At 40.2% G+C, this 13,044-nt stretch overlaps 1 protein-coding gene across 6 annotated transcripts in view; it reads right to left on the bottom strand.

Moving 5' to 3' along the window:
* PICALM (phosphatidylinositol binding clathrin assembly protein) overlaps window positions 1-13,044 on the bottom strand; it is a 65,408-nt gene that overhangs the window by 1,842 nt on the left and 50,522 nt on the right. For 3 of the 6 annotated variants that reach the window (XM_063148746.1, XM_063148749.1, XM_063148750.1), the window contains 5 exons: window positions 12,763-12,862; window positions 10,975-10,998; window positions 8,913-8,972; window positions 6,492-6,596; window positions 424-526 (listed from right to left, as the gene is read on the bottom strand). In XM_063148746.1, the coding sequence (XP_063004816.1) occupies window positions 434-526; window positions 6,492-6,596; window positions 8,913-8,972; window positions 10,975-10,998; window positions 12,763-12,862 (382 nt within the window). In that variant the 3' untranslated portion in view covers window positions 424-433. The remainder of the gene's footprint in view (window positions 1-423; window positions 527-6,491; window positions 6,597-8,912; window positions 8,973-10,974; window positions 10,999-12,762; window positions 12,863-13,044) is intronic. The other 3 variants (XM_063148747.1, XM_063148751.1, XM_063148748.1) reach the window with 2 other exon arrangements.

Here is a 13,044-nt window from a genome sequence, read left to right as displayed (position 1 = left end):
TCCCTGGCACATGTGAAACAAGCACCTCCTCCTGCATGAAGGGAACTCTGGCCAAGCCATGGGGAAGCGCACGAGCACCCTGCCAGCAGCACTCGGGGCTCTGCTGCTAACGGGGAACTCTGAACATCCTCCTGATGAGATGGCAAAGACCAGGTAGCACCAGTTCCTTCTCCCTAACTGCACCAAGTACCACATGAACTGGTTCTATTTCCAATGGACTGAGGCAAAATCACTCAATCAGCCTGTAAACTGCTGAAGTTAAACACAAAGAGTTTCCAAGTCACTTCCACAATGCTTCCAACTCAAAAAGATTTGGTTTTATTTCCTTCAGAAACAGTTCTAGCCATGTTAATAAAACCTGAATTAGAACTTTTTTGTTTCATATCACAAACACCAGCATCTCCCCAGAATAATGGACAATACCTAAGTTGTTCTACAAGAAATCCTGGAGAGAGAGCTCTGCAAAGGGATCCTTTCCTGAGGCTCTGTGAGGACTCTGACTGGAAGGGCTGGATGCTGCAGACAGCTAGTAAGAAAGACGACAGAGAAAGGGAAAGAAAAAGAAAACAAGGTCTCAGAATGACAGAATATGAAAGCTAAACGTGTAATGAAAGGACAAGGGGAGGTTAAGAGGCACACTTGGCAGAAGTCAGCTATTAAAATAAGGTGTTTGGTTATATGGAAAACAAAGCCTCTTAAATGGTTGGTGTAATGTGGAAACAAGCCAGACATGACCCTCCAGAAAGGAAACACCAGTGGCATTGGCCAAAAAGCAGATACACACTTTCACAGCAGCTTTCTTCAAAGGAAGATACAAAACATTCAGCCTGACTTCTGTGAAACAAGTTAGTCCTCTCCCTGCTTTACTGGGAAAACTACAGCCTGGCAGGGAGAGATGATGCTGGGGTCTGGCCAGAGCATGGCAACTTTCCAGATGGTTTCTCCAGAAGGAATAGCTTTCAGCATCTTTTCTTGTCAAAATAGGATGCATATAAAAAGAGGTTGGATAGCAGAGAATAGTTAATTCTCAATTTGGGACCTAGAAGGAGAACAAGAGATATATTCTGTGAATAGGAGAAAAAAGGGAAAAAAAGGCAAAAAGATGAGAGTTTCAACTGCTACTGTGGCCGTTTCAGGTGAGAAATGAAGACTGTGACTGATAGTCTGTACACTCATAAAAATTGCATCCTACAGTCATGTACCTAAAGCAGCACACCACAAACTCAGTCATATAAAGCACATAACTTAAAGGTGGGTAATATTGGCATTCCAACTACTGCTGCTGGGAAAGACCAATAATCTGCAGACTGTACTTGCAGGAGTATCTGTGCTATTTGTTGATTTATTTTTCCTTCTATGTTAGTATTTTTCCTAACAAAAAAGAAAATGGTGTTTTATTAAATCCTATTTGCCCTCCCTCTGGGTAGAACACGCATGTTTCTGCACTTATAAATCAAAGTCAGCATCCTCCAATTTGGGTTCCTCACTGGAACAGCTTGTTCAGAACTGAGTCACTTGCACTCCATGCCCATGACAAAAAACATTGCATGAAGACCTTTTCCTTTGGAAATGCCAGGCACCTGCCAACCTACACATGACAGGAAATCTGCTTATGGGAATTGCTTGCACAAGTGCTCAGAGTGTAAATATTGCCATTGCACATTTAAATTTTTCACATGAACGTCTATTTTGGAAACCATATGAGAAGGAGGACTTCCTTCAGGATCAGTACATACTTAATCTGCATTGGAATCTTCATCTCCTCCTGAAACCCCATTCCCAATGGGGCATTCAGATCCAGTCACCATAAATAAATTATGCAAAAGTCATGAGACAGAATGGGAAATGCTTGAGAAGCAGTTTCAGGACGTCAGAATTTCCCCTCTTAAACTTGGTTCTTTCCTTTGGGAAGCCATAGGCAGACTAGTGATATGGTCCAACAGAGTCCTAACTTCAGCAAGGAATGCCTGCTGCCACTTGATTTCAGGAAACATTCCTCCTCTTCATGGTCAAATGCCTTGAAGTCACATAGATTTCTATCAAACTGAGTTGGCAGATCTCCAACCCATATCAAGTCCAAAGAAACGTCCCAGTTTGAAAGCAGTGTGGAAGACTGGTAGGTTTGGGCCACTTGTGCAACATCAGCACATAACCCAAACACAGGGGAAATTTCAGGAAGCCTGTTCAAGTTAAAATCTGAGGAAAAAACCTGATAATGCTATTACCTAGATGCCATAATTAAATTCAGCCAGGACTTGCAGTAAATACGCATTTTAACAAAATTCCTTTAATTATCAAAAAGGAGACCTAAAAAAAATGCATGGGAAGTATAGTTAGACAGTTTCCTACATTGCACCTCTCCAGATTACTCCAGTTTATACATAGATCCGAAAGCAAGGACCACTCCTAATAGTTTCTAAGGAGAAGCATTTAAAACAACACTGCTGGCCATCAGTTTCTCTGGAGCTGTGGATGTAGTGCCCCTGCTGCCCAGAGCTGGTGTGATGTGAAATGCACTGCACCACACTGCTCAGACAGCTTAGGCTCACCTCCAGCATCAGCCGGCACTTCTCACTGCCTCCAACAAAGACAAACCTCCCTGGAGTCCCAGTAAAACCTAAGAACCCGGCCATAAGCGAGCATTGGGCTGACTGCCACCATTGGCTACATTCTGGTTTCCCATTAAACGAGTCTGTCCAGCTGTTTTACCATATATTTCAGGGGTAATGTGCCAAAGCAAGCATCTTTAAGGTCTATTTTCTGGCATAAGTCTGTCCTGAACTTTCTACCCTGTTCTTACAGCTTCAAACACCCCTCAAACCCCCCTCCCTACACCCAGCCAAAAACCAACCACAAAACAGATCCACCAAACCAACTTACTCATTTGCACATTTACCTATTCTCCATCACCCAGGTGATCACTCCTGCTACTTGCCATGTACAAATGGCTGTGTTACAATTTACATAGATGTTGGCAGTGGGTGGAGTGATTTCTTTATTCTTTTTTTAACCCTTAAATTTTGTACTACCCATCTGCTACGCCTCCTAAGGTTATGTCCCTCTGGGGACACCACACCAGAACATGTGACATGCGAAGGATTTGTCCTAATTGTACCATTTTATATTGGCCAACACAACACTGTTGTTGGCTTAACAGCCACTGGGATACTCAGGCCTTGTGATGGGCAGACACATTCCAGCCCCTGTACATCAGTCAAATCTGGCTTGTCTGGGACTTTTGGCGTTTGCTGTCCAGTATCACATCTGCCATTCCTCTGCTTGAAGCACTGATTCAGCCTGCCCCCTCCTCAGACACACACACACACTTCCCCCTCACCAGCTACAATGTCATCAAACAACTCCAACCATTCTCACTGTTCCGGGTAGCACAAGGTAATAAGTTGCAGTGGGTAATGCCCACTATTTTATCATGATGAAAACTTATTTTCTTTGTCAGGTGGGAAATACTGCAAGATAAATATTTTCAAAGAAAAATTACACATCTTTCAAAACTATAAATGCCTTCTTTGCTCAGATTTCCATAGAAGCGACTGTTCTAGTTTCATTCTCAATTATTTCAAATTATTTTTTCCTTAAAAACCAAACTACCTTTGCTTTTGAATGCAACAATTAGGGAAAAAGTTGCAAGCATGTAAAGAGAACACTTGGAAGAGAAGCAAAAGAGGTATGTCTAGAGATAGAAAAAATTTATTAAGACTAATCCCTGAGAATATCAAGTTATGAACAACAGTTTAATTTATATGGAAACTGCACAACATTAAGATGCCTATTTTCCCAGTGTGTTCTCAACTCACTACAACTTGGCAATAAAATTTTTGGCAACAACTTCACATCTGTCATCATGCTTTTAAATACCTTTAGCTTTCTTTACTGTAGACAACACCCAAGATCTATCAGGAGACCAGAGGTGATATAATCTGGCGCTTTAAATATGAAAAACAATTTCGTTTTTGGCAAGTGATGACACCATGGACAAAACCAGTAATAGAATAATGGTGTTTACAGTGATCCATGTGGGCAGTTTCAGATGTGTGCCTTTCAGATAACCATTATTTATTCTTTAAGATTTGTTTACTGACCCCAAGAACACATGTTTCTGTTTCTTTTACTTTCCTTTTTCTATTTCTGGCACAACAAGAGCATTAACTAAACTTAAAGTGCAAAATATGCTCTCAGAAGAGCCTCAAGACTCAGCACACAGTAAATTCAGTGTGATAAGAGTGCAATTCCCCTCCGTGGCTGTACATTAATAAACTCTGCTGTGTATGGGGAAGCTCTCACATGCAGCCCTTGTTTCATTTAATATGCTTTATTGACATGAGGGTTCTGAAAACTTGACATCTTCCAGCAACAAAGACTGTGTGTCTCAGGGAAAACCCTTCTTGGTCACAACAAATGCTGACTCAAAGGGTGTGTTTTCAATGAAATTAATTCTCACAGGCGCCAAACACTGTCAGGTAAGAGAATAAATATAGCTGCATACACCTCACTTGTGACTAATTCCTCTTTCTCCTGTTCTGACAGCCAGCTGGGATTCAACCAAAGCCCCACCCTGCAATGTCAAATGAAGGAGAAAGGCTCACTGAGCTATTTAGACGCATCTACACGTTCATAACTGAATTAGGCAGGTAGGCAGGTTTTTTTTTTAAGGATCATTTCAATTTTTTTTTAATGTAGAGAAAACTCCTATCCTTGAGGATCCTTTTACTTGGTCAATATTTAACAACAGTCATAAACACTATTTGTCCTCTTGAAATGGTATAAAATTCATGTGAAAAATACCAAATCACTTATGTGACAGTGAAGGTGCAAAGCAGGTCTCAGAAGTCTAAGACAAAGCCAGTTGAGAATTGCTAAAGATTTCTTTCTAGCTAAAGAAATCTAACAGCATCTCATCCAGATAAAGCATTTAGAAGAGATATTTAGAAAAAAACCCTATTCATAAGGCTGTATTTTGAAGAAGACAATGGGCATACAGCCCACTGGGAACACACAGCAGAACCCTTCTCATAAAAGGAGCAGACTGAGGCACTGGAAAATGCTTGAGGCTCTTTTTAGTTCCAGCTTGCTGCTGAATTCTCTTCCCTCCACAGTCTAGTCCCAAACACTGCAGTTACACCAACCTATACCTAGGTGAAGTCACACATGAATGCTTCTAAACATTCACCTATAGAAACAGAGCTCTTTATAATAAGATCAAAATACAGGCACAACATATTTAATTTTTCTAAGAGAAGGTCTGATGTGCAGAGTGAACTTTGAAAAAGAGGAATGTGATAGGTGAGTAAAACTACACTTAATCCTGGAGTTTCAGTCTGCCAGTTAAACTTGGCTCTGCCTCTAACTCCAGTTCACAAATACAAAGTCTCAAAGATATCAGAATTTTCCAAAAATAGTATGAAGGTGGTCAGGGTTATCCATCCCCTCTTCCTCCTACTTTTTAAAATGTTTTTCTTACCATTAACAAAACCCTCTCTTTAGATGCCTATTGGGTTATAAAAGTGAGTTCAGACAGAAATTTCCCAGTGACAGATATTTGTAAAACAAACAGTAAAACAAATCAATAACAGGTATGTATTTAAGTCCAGTTAGTTCAGAGTGGCCCTTTGGCACACTCATTCCAGCAGGTTAGGTAACAATCTGGACACAGCACATCCTGAGAAACAGGTAACCAGGGGATTTAAGGAACACTCCACCTAAGGTAGCACTTAACAGGGAAAGGCCAGGTAGATCAGTATTGCGATTGCGCATCCTCGCTATGCTGCACATGCAGTCTCCTGCAAAACCATGGAGGAACACAAAGCCCACTGGAGACCAGCGTGGTTAAAACCAGATGGACGTGCCACGTGCCTCCCACTGAGGTACTCAGGACCAACAATGGAGTAGTGGGTTGAATTTTCACCAAGTTTGATGCCACAATTCTTTCAAACCCACCTAATCCAGTCATGGGCATAAAAGGCTACACACACCCTGTCTGGCTCCTGCAAAATGCTCTAATACAAACACACACCTTGCACCTTGGGTACTTTATAATCTAATACATTCAAATGTAACAGGGAAAAGAACAGTGACACGTATACTCAGGAAAAAGCTGGAATAGCCAATCTCACATAAACACACTCTGAGAGTAAAGCAGCATGGAATATGACTTTGGGGAAAAAGCTCATCTTCAGCAAAGGGCACAGACATGAGCTTTTGCTATTTGTCATTGTCACATTCCCAGAAAAACAATGCCTGAAAAAGACCTATCCTCTTCGGTTCGGTAACACAAATTTGCTGCTGTCAACATGGATACAAGCAGATAGGAAGCAAGCCTTCCATGAACTTTCCATGAACTTGTGCAATAATTTGCCCAACACAAATAAGAGATATTAATTATATCTAAGTGTAAAATTAGCATATTTAATATACTTCTAAAGAAACTGCCTTGTGTAATTCATTCCCAGCACCAGCAATTTGAATATACACACCTGCGCTCCCGGTACAGGGCCAAAGGGGTTTGGTGGTCTCATGACTGGCTGACTGTATATCAAAGTTGGCTGGGTCATTACTGGTATGCCTCCCATCTGTGATGGCTGAAAAAAACCAGACAGCATCAAATCACACACAGCATTAATACATTTCAAGTATTTCAGGAGATAAAGGAAAATGGCAAATGGGTGAAAAGTCTTGGTCATATTTGAGATATGCAACCATGTGAGATCCTTCTAAATATTCTGCAAATAAAGGTTACTGGAAAGGAACATTAGAGCCTTTCCAAGGAATTTTTCTCAATAACAACAGAGCCCATTCAATCTCTTGCTGCAAAGATCTGAAGCACTAAAACATTTGTTAGACAAGCATTTGTGCTGGTCCTTCCGCTCCCCAACGTGAGGTCTGACAGCACCTCCCTGACTGCCTCTGACAGCACCAGCACAGTTTTGGAGACAGCAGTGCAGTGCTGACATAGCTCTGGACAAAACTGAAAACTGAGAGCTGTACATGCAATTAATGTCAAGTAATTATGCAATCAGAGTCAAAGTGTAACCAACACTCCAGCTGAGCCAAATTAGAAGTTTAATGGGTATTAATGGTCTTAAAAGTCAGGTTATATTTAACACAGATGCCCATCTCTGGCACTGCTTTTGGCATTTCCCTCAGGCTTGGGTTGACAGCCAGCAGCAGTCCTACTGAAGCAATCCCCACACCAAGCAGCTTTTCCCTGACTAATCCTGGTAGTGGTGGTACTCTTCCTATCATGCCTACCAGCTGTTTGGGCAATCACAGGGTGAACCCATTCAACAAACTGACCCTAATGAAAATACACTATAAAAAAATATAAGAACATCTGAACAAGTGCTGGCCCAAGACACAGGAAACAGCAGCCAGGGAATGCCCAGGCACAGTGCTACAGCACTAAACAACCTGCCTGCCCCAGCAAGCTCGCGACATGTGGGAACATAAGGGAAAAGCCTGCACTTAGAGAGGACTATCCTCAGAATTCTGGCCCTCACTATTGCTTTTATGAAAAACTAAAATGTTAACAGCAAGGGCTCTATATTGAGTCAACATTTCAGAGATTCCTTATGGTAAATGTCCTGAGTAAAGTCTGAATGAGCCAGGGCAGATTTCAGGACGTGCTATGGAGCCCAATGATCATTCTGTAAAGGCCCACCTCACCCACCTGCTCAGATCCTGGACATGTTTGAACAAGCAGCAGCAATTCAGGGTAATAGAGTTCTGTCTCCTTAACTCCAGTTTCTATTTCACACTGGCATTTAAACCCCACAATTAAACATAACACAACAATGTAACATAACAAGCAAGATTACTTTTCATACATGTTGCCTTCCCCTGCTGCTGACTCAAAATAACCATGAAAATGCTGCTGGTACCACAGGAGCAAAGTTGTGTAGATCAACTTTGTATGTAGATCAATGTAGAATCCATACTGACGTTAGTTTAAGCATAACAGCTTTGACCAAGAACATGGGAGTTCATGGATAGGTAACAGGGAATATGATGATATATGATACTCTCCCAAGAGGCCCTCAAAAATATAGTTGGACACTTCTGCAGTTCACTTACTGAGTGTATAGAAGTTATAAGTCATTAAAGTAATTTGGTTATATGATGAAATTTAATTTTTTTGTTTCCTTTAATCTGTGAGCATTTAATAAAATAACTGCTTGAAGCAAGTTTTCTTGCCTTTTATTCACCCAGGAAAGCTGTGCTGCATCAAAATCATACTAAAAAGAGCTAAGGCATATAATTTCAGAAATATTTTAAAATTTAAGGTAAGAACAAAAATTTGCCAAGCAAAAAGCAGGAAGGTCAGGTTTATGTCAAAAGCCTCGAGGCGCTGGTGTGTCACCAAGAGATCCAACTCTCAACTGAAACCACACCATATTGCAGTGTCACAAACTTGCACTTCTGTAGCATTAATCATCACAGATTCTTGCTCCCTGACCTCAGCAGAAGGTATTTAAGGAAGGCTTCACTTCACCAAGAAAACATTTCTGTTCTGAAAGCAGATATCTATATTGATGCAATAAACTTATTTCTATGCTAAACTTATTTCCATGCCAATAAGGATCACCAAGAACAGACACTGTAATTTTCATAGAATCACAGAATGGTTTGAGTTGGAAGGGACCTTAAACATGATCTAGTCCCATTTTAAGAAGTTTATGAATAAAACAAGTGAAGTATGGAAGGGTAGATTTAAGTTCAGACAAACAGCATGTAAGTGGTTCAGAAAACCAGAAGTTAATAATTGGTGAGGAATAAATGAATGGGAGTTGAAATTCAGTCTTCAGTAGAACAGTTGAGGAAAACAAGAGCTACCAAACTATAAGCAATCAAACAACATACAGCATGTGCCTGGCTGGAGCTGTAGGAATTGCACTCACCATCACGTAGCCCATCATTCCTGTTGGCGTTGTGGCAGGATAGGCCATTACAGGGGGTGCCTGGTGTGAGAAACAGTGGTGAACTGAGAGGAGAAGAGATCAGCTGCACACTCTAACACATTGCTTTCTAAGGATCACCTGCAGCACTCAGCTTATTATGAACACAGCAAAGAATAAATAGCATTTGCAGTCTGGTGTTAAGAGTGTATCCTAATTATTTCAGATGGAGTACAATACCTAAACTAAAGTTTATAGGCCATCTTGGCAAATCTTTAATAATGTATTTGCTTTTATCGTGTTAGGATTCTGGCTGATGAACTAAACTGCATGTACCACTCTCTCAACATCCTGTTTAGAGAACACAGTACAAGACTCAGAGAAGTTTGAGAGAAAATATTTATGAAACAGAAGCACATTTTTAACCCTATGTAGTATATACTTATATTTCAGTATCAAAAGTAATTGTACACAAGTCTTAAGAGAGAATTTGAAAGACCAAAAGATGAAATTACCATTGCTTCTGCTGACACTTGGAGGAATTCTCTTTAGCCAGGATGAACACATTATGAGGATTCTCCTAGCAGGCTTTGATATAAATTAGACTCTCACAGGAATAGCCAGTTGGCACTCCCTCTCCCTCACTCACTCCATTCACTGCATTTGAACTTGCTAAAAGTCCTCTTAGTACTTGGCAGATACATTTATTACCCTGATGTGCTTACTGTACTTTTATGAAGGTACAGCACAACTGCTCTCAAAACTGGGGTGAACTTCTGTTTTGTAAACAGCTTGGCAATATTTAGGTAGAAAAACAGCTGATAACTCTTAGAAATTTAAACGAAGATAGTTCTTTATCTCTTAGCCATATTCTTTATTCTACAGTTTATTATCCACTTTCTAAATTAGTATTAACTATTTTAAGGACAAAAAAGTTGGATTTTTTTTCAGACTAAACTGGTGCTTACAGATATTTAGATAACTTGCTATCCACTCCAGCACCTGTTAGTCTACCCTCTTAGAAAAAAAACAGTAATTTTCATGTTTTTGCTGTGGGGATTTCTATTCAAGACAAACACCATAAGCATTTCTTGGTACACAGACATTACTGCTACAGAAAAGAGGCAAATCATAAACCATTAATCATATTGGATTAATTAAAGCAGATAAATTGTTTCATCAGGAATAGGGCATCAGGAAAGCTGCTTCTGAATTCAGTTCAAAGGTATCAGCTGCTTTTTTTAATATAGTAGAGCCAGTGCAACTGGCATTTCAATTGCCATGAGAACAGATAGAAAATCATCTGGACAGCATATTTGCAATATTTCACACAGCAGGCAAAGCTATCCAGAAAATTACAAGTTTTTTTTTGTTTTGCTTGTGTACACACACCTACACAAACATGCTGAATAAACTTATTGTTGAGTGCTCAAATATGGACCTACCACCCTTTAGTTACAGAGTTACCCTGGAATAAAAACAAAGTACAGGGAAAGACCAATATTACTGTTGACATAAAGAAAAAAGTCCTTGGAAATGAAAGCTTGCATTCCTCAGACAGCAAGCACAGGTTAGTTCTTGCCCTCTGTAAACTATCTGCATTAATTTTCTTTCTTCATATGAGTATTAATGACATATTGGTCTCTCCCCACTTAAAAAAAATTTAAAAATCAAAATCTACCATAAATGTGGATCAAGTGCCATGTATAACAGAAGCCTGTGAGGTTTCATGCAGTTATTCAAACACGATATTTTTATCTTCATTCAGAATCCACCAAATGCATTAAAGGCAGCACAGACACACACCCCAGCTCTCTGGCAGCAGATGGTACAGTTTAAAGCAAGGAAAAATAATCTTGGTATTTCCCATGCCATCATTCGATTCAAGAGCCTGCACACCACCTATGAAGTTTGTGTATGCTAGGAAAAGCTCAATTTTTGGCACACCAAAGATTTTCAAATGAGAAATGTGTAAATAGCGAGGAGGTTATGAGATTCTGCAACAGCAGTGGTTAATATCAGCATGCCAGTCGATTGCAAAAAGGCTGTGGGTTGTTTCACTTACGTATTGTGGAAAATGCATGCCATTCTGTATTTCCCAGGGAGAACAATTACATAATGCAATAACACTGGATTAGAAGCAAATACTTACACAACAGAATATACACAGATAGCATTTTAGTTCACAAATACATTAAATGTTTATTCCAACACATTCTTGTAATTCAAGTCATTCACTGAGACAACACACCTGTGATACTGTCATTGGTATTAGGTTTGACATTGGTTTGCATAGTCCATTTATTTGGTATATGCCTTTTTCATCAAAGATTTTCAAAAGCATATTTACTTAGCAAGCTGCAGCAACTCCACAATAAATGGACCAGCCGAGGAAAACAAAGCTTTTTTTTCCCCCTCACATTATTTCTTTTTCAAGTTTTTTATGTTTATAGAACAGTTTCACAAGAAGTGTCTCAACAGTATCTCTCAATAATAAAAGCTGTTAATTGTAATGACTTATCATCACAAGATGTAGATATAAGACATGAGTTATTAAACAGATTCAAGCACACAGGTAAACTCAAAACACCAGTCATTAACACAGGTAAGTAGTTACAATTTCTTCAATATCTACATATCCTCCAGTAAGATCCACAAACATATTTCTCCCTAAATAATTGTAGTGAGTTGATAGGGGACGCCTGGTAGGGAAGAGATGGCAGATCCAGGGAGACAAGTTCTATCTTTCCAAATCCACAAGGTTGCATTACTGCACTGCAGATTCAACCTCCCCCAGTCAGAATCAGATGCAATAAATCGTTGGGGGCTGTTTTTTACCTGCTCTACCCATGTACAGCTCTCCAGGTCATTGGTGAAAGGGTGTGTAGGATTCACATGCAAAAATGTTCTGTGAATGTTGTGAAAACTACTTCTGTAAAGCCTTAACATGTAGTTAAAAGCCCTCCCCCTACACTGATACCCCAAAATCCTTGCCAATACTACCTGTTAAAACATACATGAACTTGCTCATCAAAACTGACATGGATTAAAAGCAAGTGCACACACCAGGCCAGGAAAGCAGTAGTTATGTACATTACTAAAGCTGTAGTCTCAGACACCTCTGCAAGTATCATAGGGCCAGTTCCCACCCCCAGAGCAGGCCAAGTTACAATGTAATGATGTAAGTGCACCTGTAAGTGCACCCGAAGGACACTTCCACACTTACACCTTTCTAGACTGCCAAATTCCTCCTCACTCCTTGGGATTCCGAGTTTTATGTCATAAACTCATACAATGCTCTGCGTTGGAAAGTACTTTGATGGTGACCCAGTTTGAACTCCCCTGCTGTGGACCCAGACACCTTCCACTAGACCAGGCCGCTCAAAGCCCCAGCCAGCCTGGCCTTGAACACTTCCAGGGACTGGGGCTTTCACAGCTTCTCTGGGAAACCCCTGTCAGTGCCTCAACACCTTCACAGTAAAGAATTTCTTCCTTGTATCTAATCTAAACCTGACCTCTGTCAGTTCACAGCCATTGCCCCTTGTCCTGTCTCAACAGGCACTTGAAAAGTCCATTGAGTGAAACCCAGAAAGCCCTACCTCCCAAGAGAGAGGCTGCTCAAACCCTACTGAAGTTGGTGCTAAACCTGCATACCCTATCACAAACTGTTTACTAGAATCACACAGCCAATAAAAACAAATCCCAGTAGCACATAGCTCCAGCTGACCACTTCTTCAATCTTCTATTACCCTTTTACTATAACTATAGATCATTTTCAAATTCATCCATTACACAAGACCCTGCAGATCTAAATTGCAGGGAACTCACTATTTTAAAATGAGCATTTGCTTACCAACGTTGGAGCGTTCCACGCAGTTGTAGGTGCAATCTTGGGTTGCCAGTTGGAACCACCTGTTAGTTTCTTTTCACCTGGCTGAGTCCAGTTTACATCACTTGAAATAAATTTTTTTAAAAAATTGTTAGAAAACATTGGACTTCCTTAAAAAACAGGTAAACACCATTTCCACTTGGGAATGAGGCTTCTTTATTAATGAAGCTCATTTAGCAAAGGGATTGATAAAGAATTTCATGACAACATGTTTTGGCTTGGAAAAGTAAGAAAAGATGTTCAGCA

This window comes from Melospiza melodia, chromosome 2 (assembly GCF_035770615.1).
Source record: "Melospiza melodia melodia isolate bMelMel2 chromosome 2, bMelMel2.pri, whole genome shotgun sequence".
Classification (NCBI taxonomy): Eukaryota; Metazoa; Chordata; class Aves; order Passeriformes; family Passerellidae; genus Melospiza; species Melospiza melodia.
This window is presented reverse-complemented; position numbering and strand designations above follow the sequence as displayed.